The following is a 15522-nucleotide window of genomic DNA, read 5'->3' on the forward strand; positions in this document are numbered from 1 at the left end:
ATGTGACCACTTTTTGCTGGTCCCTTATAATAAAGTTATATAGTTTTCCATTGACACACAAGCATTAAGCATCAGATTTTAAGTGGTCTTCTTGGGCAAGTTTGACTGTAAATGTAGTTATCATAGCTTATAAGAAATACTTTGTGGCATAGGAAGTGCAGTTTGTACATGTATCAATCAGTTTGTGTTTGTCACTGAATTTTTATCTTCTTTCCCTTGGCACATCTTGCACATTTTTATTATAGGGAGCAAATTTTCGAAACTGTACAGTACATTGATTTACTTCTGCAGGGTCTACTTTTCAGTAGGAGGGATAGGGCATTTTTGCAGATTTTTAAGCCACAGTGAAACCAATCTGAAGTACTGTAGTACTGTAAATGCATTTAAGTTCGCGGAGATTTAATTTCACGGTAGCAGGAGAAAGGACTTTTCGCGGTGGTTTTAATTTCGCTGTAGGACCATGCACTGTAGTCTCTTACTGTTATGTTACGCTGCCCCGAAAACCGCGAACATTAATCCACCTCGAAAGTTTCTGCATTTACAGTAATACAATGGAAACACACATTCTTGCTGTCAGGTTTTCGCAATGGAGAGCCACAGCAAATGTTTGGCAATTTACAGTATTATTAAGACATTATTCAATGTGAAACTGCTACCCAACATCATAAGAGTTAAGAAGAAAAAGCATGTGGGAGACAGATTATAAGAAGGGCTGTACAATGGGAGGTAGGTCTCTTATGTACATGTTATCTTTATCTTTGAGGTACACTGTACAGTTAACTTGATTTCGTTAATCATTTCCTTATGTAGCCTATAATTCCTGATGTATACATTGATGAGGGTGAGACATCCAGGTAATAAACAAGAATAATGACTGGATAGATTTTATGACTGGTCAGACGAAAAGCTATCTGGGTATTTGAGTAACCATTACATTATATCTTGTGCAAAATATATGTATTTCAGAATATATAAATACTGATTAAAGTATTAATGGCTGCAATTTTAAGGTATACAATGGCAAGAATCCAATACATACACATGTAGTGTGTGTGTGTGTGTGTACAAGAGGGGTAGTTACCATCAAATGGCAATCATACACCCCTGCCCCACTTTTTCCCCTGATGCATGTCTTGGTCAACTCATGGTGAGAACAAAAACTGCTCCCTCACATCATACCAGAGAAGAATTTGGCGTAAATCTTGGGATGGTGTCTCCAGAAGTCGTTCAAGCGGCGCTGCTTCTCCTTGACAGTCATCTTGGTGTGGTCCAGGATGCCGTTCATCATGTCGACCAGCGCTTTCTCCGTCTCCGTGATTGCCTGAGCCTCGTACTCCTGTATCGTGATTCGCTTGCAGAATCCTACTGCTACAAGGGAGAAGGTCACATTTGATCAGGAATACAAGGGAATAGGACAATTTTTTTTTCATACAGCAAGTAATACGTTCACCTCCAACCGGTACCAGGGCTCTAGCCAGCATGAATTTCTTTCCTTGTCTAAATTCTATTGACTGAAAAATTACCAAAGACTTATTTTTCTGTATTTCAGACATTGTTCAATTACAGGCCACCGTTTGGGGGTGGTTTGTTCAAATTTGTTTATTCTTAAGTGTTTATCCACTGATTTTTGTCTGTTGAGGTCAAAAGGATCTTAACATTTGTTCTGTCATGCGCAGTATAGTTCTGTCAAATGATGGGGTGCTGGCTACAACCCTGTATGCACTATTTTTGCAAGGAAACGACTACATTCACTTCCAACCCTTCAATTTTAACAACAACATGAAATACACCGGTTAGGAATTCTTTTTGTACAGCTGAAACACGTATATTCAGTTCCAACCATTATAAAACATGCATAATTCAAAGTCAACATAATTTTCTATCAGAGAACAGAGGTAAAAACCTTCAAACGTTTGTTATTGTTGAATGAAAGAATAAATATTCCATTTATGCCCTGAGAGATCAACTTGCTCACACAACAAATCACCTTAAAATAAATGAGAGAAGAGTTGTATTAGTAAGTGACCAGTTAAACATTTTGGATCCTTATTTCTGTGAAACATGCATGAAGATCAGTTAGGCCTAGGAAAAAAAATGTTATGTTTCCTGTTTCCCAACCTACCCTAAAAAAACTGCTGACCCTAGACTTTTTTTGGGTGGGCAGTGGAGTCATAGTTTCCATTTAGAACTTTTATTCAGCCTGCTTTCTATTCAAGTAAAAACACTACATGTCCTATCCAGGGTTCTAGCTAGGATGAAATTTGAGCGTAGTGGTACAGGCGAGGGAGCGAAGCGACCAAGCGCGAGGGCGCGAAGCGACCGAGGGGGGGATGGTGTGGAAGGGGGGCGTTCCCCCCTGCCACGGTATGGAGCTTTTGGAAATATAAAATTGAAATGAGCCATTCTTAGGGACCTATAAAAGGAAAATTGTTGTTTTCTCAATATGTATTCTTGATGGGTAATTCTTATACTTTTGCATCTTGTCACTGTGTTACCCTTAAAAAGGACCTTGTCACAAGATCTTAACTCATACATAGAAACAAAAAATTAACAGGTAAACCTAGAAACAGGTAAGTAACATCATTTTACTAAAAGTTACTAGAGAGTCAAATCAAAGTTAAGAATTAATTTCAAAAGTCTTTAATCATTTCTACATACATTTCCAAATTTGCTTAGACTTCCTCAATGTTCCTCCATTTCCATACAATGTTCAGAATACTGTATTCAATTTCATGGCAGTGGGAACAATGTTTACAATACTTGAATAAAGAATGGCTACATCACACTGCCAAAATCTTAACATGTTTATCAATGTAAGCCACTCTACCTCTCTTGTAAATCAATTCCAGAAATTTAGTGAGAGAAAGAACACAGAACACACTTAACATTTTACACCTCCCCCTACATGTCATATCGTATTGCTGATTCCTCTGCAGGCACTACCGGAAGATAGAAAGAAAACACGTTCCTTTGAGACACACCAAATATGGTTTAATGTATTCATCTATGAGGCGGGACCCTCCAGGGAAATTCATTCCCACGGCTTGTATGCACAATGCTCCTCCCACTGCACTGGGGCCGTGCTGGCGGCAAAACTTTTTAGAGGCTAAAGAGACTTGACTCCACCCACTGCACTGGACAGTATCTGGCACCAGCCTGCTGGCAGTGCAGACTCCGCCCTTTTGGGGGTGTTGTCTAGTCAGGTTTACTTTTGGGGAGGACAAACGGCCTTTGGAATTTCCAAAACAAAGACTGAACTGACAATATCTGATGATTACATGACAAAAACAAATGCTCATAAAGCATATCTGATGGTAACAGTGCTCCAACTTTTTAAAAATATTTCACATTATATATTGTTAGTTTAGTTTTTACTTTGATAAAATGACCAAAAGTATCTGCTACTGTGACGAACTTTTTCAACAGCCTCCCACCGCCTGATCGGGATGTGCCAAGTGTATGAGGGACAAGTGTCTGATTATTATTTTTTCTATCCTTAAAAATTATTAATGCAGTTTAGTGAGGGTAGGCGCGCAAGTTACGAGGAAAAAGCGTTGAGGACGAGGAGGAAACGTATTTGTAGTTGTAGTTGTTCAAGTTCCACGAAAAAGATTGTCATACAAGGACACTCCCTCGGCAAGTCGTAATAAGCCAGTCTAGCCCAAATATGGCTCTGGGCTTGCCACATATGGGAGGGCAACATGAAGACCCGCCTCGGCCGTGCGTTCTGTGCACATGGGACCTGATAAGTCACGCCAGGCAGCGCCCACACATGTATTTGTGTTTTGCTCATTGCGATTCCCTCTGAAACAACTGAAACCAGCGTTTTTTTACATTTGATCTGGCATTATTGCACAAATAAATACAGTCAAAATGCCGCTACTTTGTATTGAAAATAAGCGTAGCAGCCCCAAAATGAGCGTAGCGGTCCAAAATTTTAACGTAGCGGGCCGCTACGCAACTTTGCGCTAGCTAGAACCCTGCTATCCAATGAAGGATAAATGTATCTGATTATGCACGACATTCAAGTTTGACATTGAAAGACACTTAGTGTCCTTGTGCATTTTAGTTTACTTTAAGTGTATGTCACACTAGAGTTTTGGCAAGCCTAAAAAAAATTACTATAATCTTTATAATTACCTACCGACCCAAATTTTTTTTCAGGACTGAAACAGGAAACACAATATTTTTTCCCTAGGCCTTATCATCATGACAACAATAGGTACCTGGCAAAGAGGGGTTCCTCCCTGCAACTGTAAGAAGTGCACAAGAACACAGTAAGCCTACAAAGCCATTATATACATAGAGTTCTTAGTTCAGGTACAGACTCAAGTAGGCTGCATTCCTGTAGCACCTGTCATATAGTAGATGCAGACTTTGTTTTTGTCAGAAAATCTACCCCCTAACATTTGTCAGGGCTCATCAGTGATCTGCAAACTTTGAAATGTGCGCATTGCTGTCAAAATGTCATTTCAACTTGTTCAAGCTTACAGACTCATCAGCCAACTGATTTTCTTGCTTTATTGTGTCAAATAAGCTGTTCCAAAACTTAAATGCTAAAAAAAACGGTAACAGTAAAATGCAGCCTACTTGAGTCTGTACAGAAAGTATCACACACGTGACAGTAGTAAATACAAGTAGTTATTATCGTGCACTTAAGACTGTTCGAATCTTCGTGATCCAAGTCGGACAGACGTGACGTGCAGATCTATGATCTTGTGATCCAAGAAGGTGTAGATCCAAGAAGATGGTGTTATTTTTCTTAAAGATTGTCGTGGCTGATTTGTCATGCATTCCCTGATTGGTGAACATGCAACACGGGCAACACCCTTATAAGGACCAGGACTGTACCACTTCGCCATCAAGCAGGGGGAGTATCTAAGCCAACCCCCTGCTATGACAGCACAGCGGCGCCTCCTAGCACCCAAAGGATGTACTGCATGCAGGGAGGAACGCGAAGCTTCACTCACCCTTACCTAGGGGGATGTCTTCAGGTTTAGCCCCTGCGCGTAAGGACTGGATTTTCATCTCAACAGCTTCCTTGAGGTCGGGAGGAATCTGGAAGATCTCGCGGTGGTTGTCCACCATGTACATGACAAGCTGTTCGGTCTGGCCCTTGCCGAGAACAGGGTTTCGCACGACAGCCTTGGTGAAGGCTCGACGGATGGATGTTCTGTTGTCACACTGGGATAGTGTACAAAAAACATGCGTTATTTCAACTACTTCGCATCCTTCTAAACTTAAGTTGGGGGATTGCAGACTGCCAAGAGTTATTTTACCATCTGATTTCTCCCGGGGCTCCTTGTACCTTTCACATCCAGCATTTACACAATTCTAGTTGTAAACTTTGTTTAAAGTTATCTGGTGAAGATGCTCCTAGTGAGGATCTCAGCCAAGCATGCATCCAGGTACCATTAAATTTGGATGCACTGTTTTAAGTATAACTTCCCAGGGATGCTACTATGTACTAGTACTAGGTCACTTGTAAGTTAGTTACATTTGTCTCTTACAGTAATTTTGCCCCTCAGGATACCTTAGAATGCACCATTTCAACTTAAAATTCTCAAAAACTTGACACCATGGATGCACCCCTGCAATACTCTTGCCTGTATCACTTGCCGCAACTCTTTAAGAAATTCAGACACCGTATCATAAAATCCTAGCCAGAAAAAGCCTGTTCTCATCTTATTGTGGTTAGACTAGCTGTGTGTTGGTGGAACACAGTGCCATGAAGCGCAGTAACCTCCTCATACGTACAATTATCATTACAAATGTCTAACAACAACCTTGCCTTTCACCTTATTGTGAAAGAGAAACTGTGTGTTGGTGGAACACAGAGCCATGTAACGCAGTAGTATCCTCCTACGTACGATCATCATGACAAATGTCTAACAACAACCTTGCTTCTCACCTTATTGTGGAAGAGGAGCTGTGTGTTGGTGGAACACAGAGCCATGAAGCGCAGTAGTATCCTCATCATACGTACGATCATCATTACAAATGTCTAACAACAACCTTGCTTCTCACCTTATTGTGAAACAGAAGCTGTGTGTTGGTGGAACACAGAGCCATGAAGCGCAGTAACCTCCTCAGCTCCTCCCTGCTCTCAGAAGGCAGCAGCAGCAGCACCAGCTGTAGGGCCTTCACTGCCTGGGCTAGCTTACTCTTCACTGGGGAGAGAAATAACAAATTCAATAAGCAAGAACAAACTTTTTGTAGGGGCTGCACCCATGAAAAGACCAAATACTTGACAGTTTGCTCAATGAATGTCATTGATTATTTAAGAACATAAGTTTTTCTTTAATTGCTGTGTTATGTTGCTTGTTCACAAAAGAATCTTTGTCAAAAGGTCATGGGTAGCAGTGGCACTAAAAAGTTGACAATATCAAAAACAGATGAAACTTTTTTCCAGTAAGATAATACAGAACTGTTTCAATTGTCATGTGATAATCATATCATGCAATGATCATGTGATGCCTGAGAAACTAACCAATCAGCCCAAAGACAGTCACATGTACATCAAACAGCCGATTGGTCAGCAGTAGGTTTGCATATAGGTGGGTGTAGTATCATGTGAGGATCATGTGATAATCATGCCATGATCATGTGATAATCATGTGATGTCTGAGAAACTAACCAATCAGCCCCAAGACAGCCACATGTACATCAAACAGCCGATTGGTCAGCAGTAGGTTTGCATATAGGTGGGTGTAGTATCATGTGAGGATCATGTTGTAATCATGCAATGATCATGTGATAACCATGTGATGCCTGAGAAACTAACCAATCAGGCCAGGACAGCCACATGTACATCGAACAGCCGATTGGTCAGCAAAGATTCGTGCAGGTGTATGTAGCATCATATGCAAACATGTGATGGTCATGTGATAATCATTCAATGTTCATGTGATGTCTGAGAAAGTAACCAATCAGGCCCAGGACAGCCACACGTACATCAAACAGTTGATTGGTCAGCAGCGACTCGTGAAGGTGGGTGTAGCGTCATCATGTGATAATCATGCAATGATCATGTGATAATCATGTGATGGTCATGTGATAATCACGTGATGGCTGAGAAACTAACCAATCAGGCCCAGGACAGCCACATGTACATCAAACAGCCGATTGGTCAGCAGAGGTTTGTCTATGTGGGTGCAGTATCAAATGTAAAGCATGTGATGGTCATGTGATAATCATGTGATGCCTGAGAAACTAACCAATCAGGCCCAGGACAGCCACATGTACATCAAACAGCCGATTGGTCAGCAGAGGCTCGTGAAGGTGGGTGTAGTGTCATGTGATGATCATGCAATGATCATGTGATAATCATGTGATGGTCATGTGATAATCATGTGATGCTTGAGAAACTAACCAATCAGGCCCAGGGCAGCTACATGTACATCAAACAGCCGATTGGCCAGCAGAGGCTTTTGCAGGTGGGTGTAGTGTCATGTGATAATCATGCAATGATCATGTGATAATCATGTGATGCCTGAGAAAACCAATCAGGCCCAGGACAGCCACATGTACTAGTACATCAAACAGCCGATTGGTCAGCAGGGGCTCGTGAAGGTGGGTGTAGTGTCATGTGATGATCATGCAATGTTCATGTGATAATCATGTGATGGTCATGTAATAAGTATGTGATGGTCATGTGATAATCATGTGATGCCTGAGAAACTAACCAGTCAGGCCCAGGACAGCCACATGCATACATCTAACAGTTGATTGGTCAGCAGCGGTTCATGCAGGTGGGTGTAGTGTCATCATGTGATAATCATGCAATGATCATGTGATAATCATGTGATGCCTGAGAAACTAACCAGTCAGGCTCAGGACAGTCACATGTACACATCAAACAGTTGATTGGTCAGCAGCGGCTCATGCAGGTGGGTGTAGCATCAAATGTAAAGCATGCAATGTTCATGTGATAATCATGTGATGGTCATGTGATAAGTATGTGATGGTCATGTGTTCATCATGTGATGCCTGAGAAACTAACCAATCAGGCCAGGACAGCCACATGTACATCGAACAGCCGATTGGTCAGCAAAGGTTCGTGCAGGTGTATGTAGCATCATATGCAAACATGTGATGGTCATGTGATAATCATTCAATGTTCATGTGATGTCTGAGAAACTAACCAATCAGGCCCAGGACAGCCACATGTACATCAAACAGCCGATTGGTCAGCAGAGGCTCATGCAGGTGTGTGTAGTGATCAGCGATGGCCTGGTAGAGGGAGAGTTTCCATTCGCGCGTGTCGGCCGCGGTGTCGCTAAGCTTCATCCCGATCGTCTCCGGCATGAAGTCCAGACACGACAGGCCAGAGGTTATCCAGGGGTCATGGGTCAAGAAATAACTGGACATACGGAAAAGACGAAGCATTAGGGTTTCACAAACCTTGAAATGAAAACATGACTCAATTTATAAAGTTATCAGTTGTTTTATTTTGTGTATTCTTTTCTTTCTACTGTCAATTACCAATATCTTATAACAATGCACAAAGTTGCCCAAGAAGACAACTGAGGGAATTATTAAAATCTGGTCTATATGAAGTCTTCAAATGGTCACTATACTATGTCTATAGAGAGAATTCTTAATGTTCACATTGGCAAGATAGAAGTGGTCACTTTTACAGGTTTGACTTTTGTTGCTACTACCAATACAAACTCCGTCCCAAGACAGAAATTCGCTTATTAAGATGAAAGAAAATATAACACCATCCATCCCAAAAATCTGAACTTCATGACATTAAACTGTAGAAAATCTATTTTCACGTTCTTAAAGTTTTAACAAGAACAACACAGGTAGATAGATGAAGACTTACTTGATGCTGTCGCTGTCAGAATCCGAGCTTGCCGTACAGGTGTTGGAGATGACCAGGCCTCGCCGCATGCTGAGTCGGTGCTGCTTGGCTTCGCTACACATGCTGAGGATGCCGTCCAACAGGGGGAGCTCCACAATGGTCAGGAGTTTCACCAGGGTCATTTCCTTCCAAACCTCGTCTAGGACTGAAAGGTCTGAAAATTAGTACAGCAGGAGACAGCACAGGGTTAATCGGAGGCAGCAGCCAGAGATGGAATGACAGGATGAATGGATAAAATGTAGAATGGTGGAATGAATGAGTGAGTGCTTCAACAAGTGTTGAATGAAGGTACATGGACATGTATAACACATTTGAGTTGTGCAAGTTGGATGGATGAAACAATGATTGGAATGAATGAGTGCTTGAATGAATGTACATGGACACATTTCAGTTGTACCAACATAAAGACAATATTGAGACGTATGGATGAAAGCATAATGATGAAAGAATGGCTGAATGGAGGGGAAGGGTGCACATGCAATATTTTGAACACACACTTTCAAGTACAAATATTAAAGTTGCAGTTGATCATATATTACTTTTTCACACAACAAAAAACAAGACACACTTACACAAGCCCACACATGCAAAAAAACTATATATAATAGTATTAATACCTAATTTTTCATAGAGGTAACCACAACATTTGAAACTTTTTCCAAAGACAGTTGTAATTGTATCTTTGATGCTTGTACACTCAAAAGCAGAATTTTATTCACATATCTGCTTTGAATCTGTGGAAAACCCTACCAAAAGCTGTTGGTCTTGCAAGCTAGATTGTGAGGGGTAAAGTTGGTCATGGATCTATATAGCCTGTTGTGGATTCCCCTACTGTACTTGGTGGCAACAAGAAGTGGCAAACTGTTTGTAACATATACTAGTTGGACATTTACAGGGTTGGGATAGGTAAGGGAAAGTCAGGGAGGTTGGGAGATATACTACTACCTATAATTACGCATGGCTCCATGTCATCTAATGACAATGCCTCTTTTGTACTTAGCAGCAAGGTGGGCACACAATAGAATACAGAATGGCTAGTAGGGTAGAATGGGTAAAGGAATGACAGGGAGGTTGGGAATATAACAAACCTGCGTGGGATATACTACAGGATGAGCCATTGCTGGCCAAACTGCTGGTGGAAGACCAGATGGACTCGGTCTCTTGGCTGTACGTCTCGCCGAACAGCTCGCGTAGGATCTCGTCACTGGTTGCCATGGCGAGGGTGTTCTGGATCACACCTGATTCGTCCTCGTCTGATTGGCTGAAAAATACATGTCATAAAAACACTGTAAATTGATAAAAAAATAGCAGTCTGTAATTCTAGCGGCTGGGACAAGGGAATACTAGTAGTTCACGGTTCAAATTCTAACATTGTGAACAATGTTAAAATCAACATTATGGAAAATTCAATTTCTGCATCATATCTGCATATCTGAACAGAAAGCCACAATTGCACAAAAACACAGTAAATTTCCTGTCATACATGTAGAACATGTGCCCCTCTCACCTGTCTTCACTTGACATTGCCACATTCTCCTTGCCATCTGCCGACTTACTGGCTTTTGTGAACCTACATTTTGTGAGTGCAAGAGAGTTAAATCACACACACCGAAAAGCAGTTAAAACTTAAAGTAGAAATAACCAGAAAAGATCAAAGAATGCACCAGCAGTACAAGTATGCAGTATGCACTTACAAAAGTCAAATCGATCAGTCCTATCCAAAACAATGACATATCTTTTGACTTGGAGATAATTTTCTTCTATATAAATTCTAACCTACTGAATTGGAGGTGCAATTTCTTCTATCCAGTTAAATTTCAGGGGTTTAATATGGTTCACCTGTATAGTTTGCTGTTGCTGTCATCGAATGGTCGAGACTTCCCCTTGGACTTTGCCTTCATACCCACAGGCTGGAACACTCCATTGTCCATCAGCACCTGTTTCAATATACAGACCAAACTTCAATAAAGATCAGGTGAATGCTACAAACAGCCACAATCCCTTTTCAATACTGATTAATGTAGCCAAGTCACAAAAATTGACAGATGCCATTCAAAAGCATTTAAAGCTTACCCCCTTTGTGCCGTAATACTATTAGTTTGAATCTTCTTACTTTAATTTTCAATCTTTGTGAAAAAAAATCTCATCAACTTGTACAAGTTTTGAACTCTAATGAAGCTATGTGAATCCTGTGAGGATCATATGGGTTATCTATTCATAAAATAAAAAAAAATAAAAACATGGACTGTATACCAGTTCTCTCTCTCTCTTGTACTCTGTCTGATACTAGTACAGTCAAACCTGTCTATAGCGGCCACTCAAGGGACTGGTCAAAATTGGCCACTATAGAGAGGTGGCCACTATAGAGAATATGCTAATTAATTGACCACAAGCAATAAGTTACACATGGTTTTAGTACCCACTGATCTTTATTCACATAATACAGTACTGTACATGTACTGCAATGATTTTACACTACATGTATTAAGAAAACAAAAGCTATAAAAAGTTTTAAATGTTCTACAGTTGATATTGTCAAAGAGACCGGTATCGTCATATTTCTTTGATCTTTTGTCTTGTATCCTTTGATACTTCGCCGTCCGTGTGTTCCCTCCCGCGTTCACACGTCAGGTTCGCCCATTATGCTAATGTGGTACTCACAAGAAAAGTCTCGTCATTTTAGACTTATCTCTTAATAAATGTAAGAATAAAATCCACCATAGTCTGAAGTTCATATCATTTTGTCTTTGTAACAATTCATTTAGAAAGTTTTTGTGATAAAAATTAACCTAAGCGATAGTGTATTAGAACGTAACTTTAACGCAATTTACCTCTGTAATATTGGTGTCGTCTATTGACCTTATATGACCTCGCTTGTCGGCGGGTATGGGTAGCGCCAGTTTTGTTTTGAAAATAAATCAAAGAGGTTTTAAATCCGGCGTAGGGTGACGATACGGCAGCTGTATATGGCCGAACGCGTGCCGAAACATAGATCAGCGGTCCGCGTGGCCGTAATCGGCAGTGTTTTTGTACCTGCGGGACCGGAAATCGTGTGGCCGTGGCCGCGTTGGACAGGTGGCCGCTAAGCCTATTTCTTAATCATTACGAATCCAAGGGACCGACAAAAAGTGGCCACTATGGGCAGGTGGCCGTTATGCAAAGGTGGCCGCTAATACAGGTTTGACTGTACGTACCTGGCACAGTCTGATAACTTTCATCCTTGTGATATCGCAGGCCCCGAACTGAAAACTGTTGTCCTGTAGGTACATGAGCAGCACACCGACAGCACCAACTGCCACTGAGACAAATCTTGTCATGTCTGTCTCTTGGATTAACGTGAAACATTGAGTACGTACCTGACACAATCTGATGACTTTCATCCTGGTGATATCGCAGGCCCCAAACTGAAAACTGTTGTCCTGTAGGTACATGAGCAGCACACTGACAGCGTCAGCTCCAGCGAAACAGTAATACTAGTACGTACCTGACACAATCTGATGACTTTCATCCTGGTGATATCGCAGGCCCCGAACTGAAAACTGTTGTCCTGCAGATACATGAGCAGCACACTGACGGCATCAGCGCCTGTGAAGCAGTGTTGATGGTACTTCAGACCCCGCCGGTGTCTCCGCACATTTGCGTGCTCCTGGAGGTGGTGGATGATTCCATTCCAGATCTGTGTTGCCTTGAAGGGACCTGTTAAAGTAATAGGTGTTACAAAATCATGGACAGACAAAAGATGACAAATTGTAATCTTTACTACCATTGTGGTAGTACATGTACCTGCAATGACTCAAGTCAATTTAATGGCATCTTTTGCACTACTTATCCTTCAACTTTTTTCAGGCCATGCAAGTTGACAAATTTTGCTCTTTGTTTTTGTGACTGTGGTGCAATCTACAATTGACAGATACATTTGAAAATTGTCTTAAACATTATCTACTCTCAAGTCTTGAATGATTACTTACTAAGTACTAGTCTGCTCCAAATGTCTACTGCAAATTTTTCTTTTTTAGATAGGAAGATTATTCAAGGTTGTGATTACCTGATGCTATTACCAGTACAGAACTTTATCATTTTGAACAGAAATGATGCTACAAATGTAGGTTAAATAGAGGATATTGTCTTCTTCTTTCGCAGTCTAGTCCCAGGAGATCCAGACACCCTTTTTGAAAAGAACATTAAATTTCCAACAACACAAACAAAATCTAAGACGTACATAAATTACTTATAAACTTCTGACATCACAAAATGAAATCTCCATCTTCCTAGATACACATCATGCTACAAAGATTCTGCAACCGATACACATACAAGTAGTCTGGCCTCTGCCAATTCACGCCCATTCAAACAGACAAAAGGAAAGCCCTTCTCTGTTTACTAAGAGCGGTTCTTGTAAACGGACCACCAACCGCCACTGACACAAATCTTGTCATGTCTGTCTCTTGGATTAACGTACTTACCTCTCAAATCTCGGGGGTTAACTCACCCAGAACATCTCTCCTTCATATCTAAGACTGTTAGCACTATATTCTTAGGAAAAAGGGATTCGCAAAAAGTCAAGAAAGGGTAAAAATCGTCGAAAATGTCCAACTTACCGAAGGACTGACCACTTGAAGCTGCCGCCATCGTTCTTAGTTTTCCCGTCGTGCAGTTCGTGGGATGAGTAATTATCGCGAAATCTCGCGAGACTTTGTCGTTCGAGATGGTGAAGGCCCAAAAACGCAACTCATAGTTACGTTTCCTTTTGAACGTTAAATGACCTATATTGCCATATTTAACGTATCACATTCAATTTCAAAATATAATGATTATATTTTGACATGATTTTGACAACAAGGTAGTATAAGTCAGTTTAAAAATGCTTTGGCGTTTGGAACATCTTAATAGTCGAACAGCGTTTGGTGCGCGCATCGCTACACGCCGGTGAGAGAAAAATCTAGAAACATCCACCAGCACCGTTACCAGCTAGCAAAATGGTACGTTTTGATGAATATTTTCAACTTTCCTCACTACAATAACCTTAAGCTGTTACTAGTGTATTACCCTGTATCCTCAGATTTTTAGGTTTTATGGATTTTGCTTATTTTTTCCGCGTGAAATTTGTGCAGTGCACGTGGGGCAACTGCATGTCTTTCTTTGGTGCCCCCCTCCCCATCACTTTTTCCTCAACAAAAATTCTGTAATTTTTGGCGTGTGCACAAAGTTGGTCACATTTCCTACCTCTGTATCAAAATTTGTGTCCTTGGGTAAAGGCACACGCCACTGGAAGCTTTTTGGGTTGTGCTGAGAACGTTCTGAGAATGTTCTAGAAAGAACCAGACTGCTGTCCAAATTTGGACATGAATAATTTTTTTTATTGCACAAGATGTCTGTAAAAATGTGGCTTTGTGCTAAAAAAATATTTTACCTTAAGTTCACACTGACAGTACTCACATTTTAAGGTGAGCTGAAACTGGGAGTTTGGGCATCTCAGAGCTCGCTGTTAAAACAACACAAGTAGTGCAGTGCAAGAGTCTGTGGAAATGTTCTCGGATATTAATATTATTATGTACTACTACAACTAGTAAGTTCGTAGTTAGAGTCCACTCTGAGCCACCACAAGTATTTGACGATTTACAGTACAAATGTAGTAAGGCATGTAAATTTGTTTGGTTGCAATATGAAATGCTCGACCTCAAAGTTAAACTCAAAGCAGCCTACTCAAAATTTAAAACATATTCGATATTAAAAGTGACGGAATGTATGTCCTCAAAAAGGCTATAGGACTGTGAGAGTTTGTATTCCACAGGCCACCTTCCTGCACACCCGTGCCTTACTGTAATCACTCCTACAGGGTTGGGTTCAGCCCAGCCTGGTAGTGTGAACATGTCAGTGTAGGTGGTGCAAAGGAAGGAGAGAAACTGTCCACTCACTCCAGACATGGGAACGAGGACCTCTTTCTTAATGTCCACTGACTGTACCTGTCTGGAGATGGCACAGATTTAACTTCTTCTTCTTTGGATTCAGGCATCTGCCTTCAACTGATTGAAGATTATGCTGCCTGTAATGTGAAGGTCTACTGCAAAGCGTGGAAAGAAACTGAGTGGAAAGAAACTTCATCTTTTGAACACAAGAATTCTCTGGGGAAAAAAAGGACTGGAACTTAGTTTATCACAGTTTGTGGCTGAGGCTAAAAGTAAAACTGTTCACTATTGTAAGACCATATTGGAAAATCACAGGGAGAAGAAGAACAACATCACGTAAGAATTGCATGAGTGAAGACTGGAATTCTACAGGCCTGAAGCAAGGCTGTAAAAGCCTAGAACTTTATTACTCACTTTACTTTTTGCCGGGGCGCCGCAGGCGCCCGGCTTTGTCCCCGGTTTAATGGTTCGTCCTTGGATGGGTCTGCTATGGTCGCAAAATGTACCGTGCGTTTTTACGACAATTCTCAGCCCTTCTCAGCCCTTCAAATAAACGCAATGTACCGTGCGTTTTTACGACAATTCTCAGCCCTTCTTAGCCCTTCAAATAAACGTTGTAAGAATACTGTTTATCCATGACCTCTACTCGTACAGAAAACATTGCAGCGCTCATTAGCAAAGTCTAGGAAAGGGGAATGTTTCTTGATTTGCAGAAAAACACTGGTCATGTAACATTTGAGGAGTTGT

The 15522-nt window shown here is 41.1% G+C and overlaps 2 protein-coding genes across 2 annotated transcripts in view; one reads left to right on the top strand and one right to left on the bottom strand.

The window, feature by feature from the left end:
* Nucleotides 1-1134: 1134 nt before the first annotated feature.
* On the bottom strand, nucleotides 1135-13549 carry LOC118407146 (DEP domain-containing protein 7-like). The gene is made up of 13 exons (XM_035807564.1): nucleotides 13468-13549; nucleotides 12354-12565; nucleotides 12064-12288; nucleotides 10709-10806; nucleotides 10377-10439; nucleotides 9958-10130; nucleotides 8831-9023; nucleotides 8145-8362; nucleotides 7085-7159; nucleotides 6028-6170; nucleotides 4971-5184; nucleotides 4227-4253; nucleotides 1135-1368 (listed from the first exon to the last, which is right to left on the bottom strand). The coding sequence occupies exons 1-13, from the start codon at nucleotides 13496-13498 to the stop codon at nucleotides 1169-1171; spliced, it is 1872 nt and encodes a 623-aa protein (XP_035663457.1). The 5' UTR covers nucleotides 13499-13549; the 3' UTR covers nucleotides 1135-1168.
* Nucleotides 13550-13737: 188 nt separating this feature from the next.
* The window catches only part of LOC118406749 (T-complex protein 1 subunit beta-like), a 21661-nt gene continuing 19876 nt past the window's right edge, over nucleotides 13738-15522 (top strand). The window contains exon 1 of the mRNA XM_035807054.1: nucleotides 13738-13848. Within this exon, the coding sequence (XP_035662947.1) occupies nucleotides 13846-13848 (3 nt within the window). The 5' untranslated portion in view covers nucleotides 13738-13845. The remainder of the gene's footprint in view (nucleotides 13849-15522) is intronic.

This window comes from Branchiostoma floridae, chromosome 19 (assembly GCF_000003815.2).
Source record: "Branchiostoma floridae strain S238N-H82 chromosome 19, Bfl_VNyyK, whole genome shotgun sequence".
NCBI lineage: Eukaryota > Metazoa > Chordata > Leptocardii > Amphioxiformes > Branchiostomatidae > Branchiostoma > Branchiostoma floridae.